This window comes from Ailuropoda melanoleuca, unplaced genomic scaffold (genome assembly GCF_002007445.2).
Source record: "Ailuropoda melanoleuca isolate Jingjing unplaced genomic scaffold, ASM200744v2 unplaced-scaffold1430, whole genome shotgun sequence".
Taxonomy (NCBI): Eukaryota; Metazoa; Chordata; class Mammalia; order Carnivora; family Ursidae; genus Ailuropoda; species Ailuropoda melanoleuca.
In genome coordinates this window covers 1-1,915 of record NW_023183060.1, presented here as the reverse complement: position 1 = coordinate 1,915, position 1,915 = coordinate 1, and the positions used below count along the sequence as shown (strand labels likewise).

Sequence of the window (1,915 nt, the reverse complement as noted above, 5' to 3'; positions counted from 1 at the left end):
GCTTAACCGAATGAGTGACCCAGGAGTCCCTACAGATTCATAAATACCTTTCTGTTAAAGGATATTTCTCCACCGCCTTCTTGATTGCATTGCTCATAATAAAATCTGCTTCCACCATATTTAGGCCTCAGCATATGATGAGCGTGCTCTCTCTGGCTGCTTCGCAGATGACTCTTCCATGGTGGGGTTCAGCAGTGGACTGTGATGGGGGTGAGACTGTCGATGCTTCATGGTTCCCGTGCTTGGGCCTCGTTGAGCTTCCAGAATATGTCAGTTGTTGTTTTCGCCAAATTTGCAACATTTGTGTCCTATATTTCTTTAAGCATATTTTCTATTCCGTCCTGTCTGTCTTCTCTGCTGGGGGGCTCCAGGAACAAGCATAGTGGGCTGCAGGAGGTGGTCCGCAAACAACCGAGGCCCTGTTCATTTCTTACAGGCTTTTCCCCCCTCTTATTTCATTTTGAATGGTTGTGACTTTGATGTCATGAGGTTTGCGAATCTCTTCTTTTGCGGCATCTAATCTGTTGTCAGTGTCATCCCATGCATTTTTACTCTCTGACCTGACTGCAGTTTTCATCTCCAGAATGAGATGTGGCCCTGTTCTCATGATGTCCACGTCTGCACTGAACACGTTCAGTCATGCTCTGCCTCTTCAAACAAAGGGAATCTCATTCAATGGTAATTTGTATGTTTCCCCCATCCATCCTCTATGGAGCTAGTCTGCAGGGCAGGGAGGCGGGAGCAGCCTACAACCTCAGACCCAGGGACCTGGATCACACCTGCTCGTTGGTTTGTGCACAGGCCTCCTGCTGATGGAGGAGAGGGTGACACAGATGGGGAAGGGGTTTATGTCTCATTTCCCCATCTGCCTGTGTCACTGTGATGTGTAACTACCACCCTGATATGGTAGACAGTAATAGTCGGCCTCGTCTTTGGCCTGCACCCCGCTGATGGTTAGGGTGGCCATGTTCCCTGACTTGGAGCCGGAGAATTGCTCAGGGATCCCTGAGGGCTGGTTGTTATTACCATTGATAATCGTCACGGGTGTCTGGCCTGGCTTCTGCTGGTGCCAAGAAACATATCTACTTGCAATGTTGTCTCCCCCACAGGTGATGCTGGCCGTCTGTCCCGGGGTCACTGACACTAAGGGGGGCTGAGTCACTACATAGGCAGCCATGGAACCTGCAAGAGAGAAAAGGAGAGGTGGGCTTTTAACTCGAGTTTTTTCTTTGGGTAGTCCCCACCCGCCTGACCTAGATTCAAGTTTAGGGGTACTCTGGGCACACATGGCACCTCTCCCATCAGTCTCAGCCCCAGGGCCCCTGGACAGGCTGGTGGATGGAGCGTTTGAACACATAAGAACCCTGACCCTCTTTCCCTGACAGGTGCAGCCACTCAGGGCTCACACATTCCAGCGAGCACAGTGGGGGGTTCACCCCTCTAGCCCCTCATCCTGCTGCTGGGTCCTGAGCACCCTGCCCCCCACAGGCAGTGCCCTGCTGAGCTCCGAGTCAGGGCCAGCCTTGTGACAGTTCTGTGGGTCTGGGTGGTGTGAGCCTGGGCTCAGCACCTGTGCAGTGAGCCAGGAATCCGAGGAGGAGAGGGGTCCAGGCCATGGTGGAGGTGTTCCAATTCTGCTCCCTGAGGCCCTAGGGTGGGCAGTTTCCTTCCTAGGCCTCTCTTATTCCCTTGCTGGAAACACCTGCAGGTTATGCAAATCATTAGGGGCTCGGGAGCTGCTGTTGAGGAGTTTTGTGGCTTCAGAGAAGGCTCATCCCCAAGGGACACAGAGAGGGAGGTGCGGCCCCTGCAGACAGACTTCCCATCAGCCCAGGGGATTCTGCTTCACCCGCTTGTCCCATAGTTGGTTCTGAATGTCTTCTCCAGATTTTGTCCTTTCCTTGCTCCTGGGTGA

The 1,915-nt window shown here is 53.0% G+C and overlaps 1 gene segment (V, D, J or C); it reads right to left on the bottom strand.

Moving 5' to 3' along the window:
- Window positions 1-679: 679 nt before the first annotated feature.
- On the bottom strand, window positions 680-1,700 carry LOC117797806. The segment is given in 2 exon segments: window positions 680-1,182; window positions 1,571-1,700. Coding segments are annotated over 2 exon segments (354 nt in total).
- Between the last annotated feature and the right edge of the window lie 215 nt (window positions 1,701-1,915).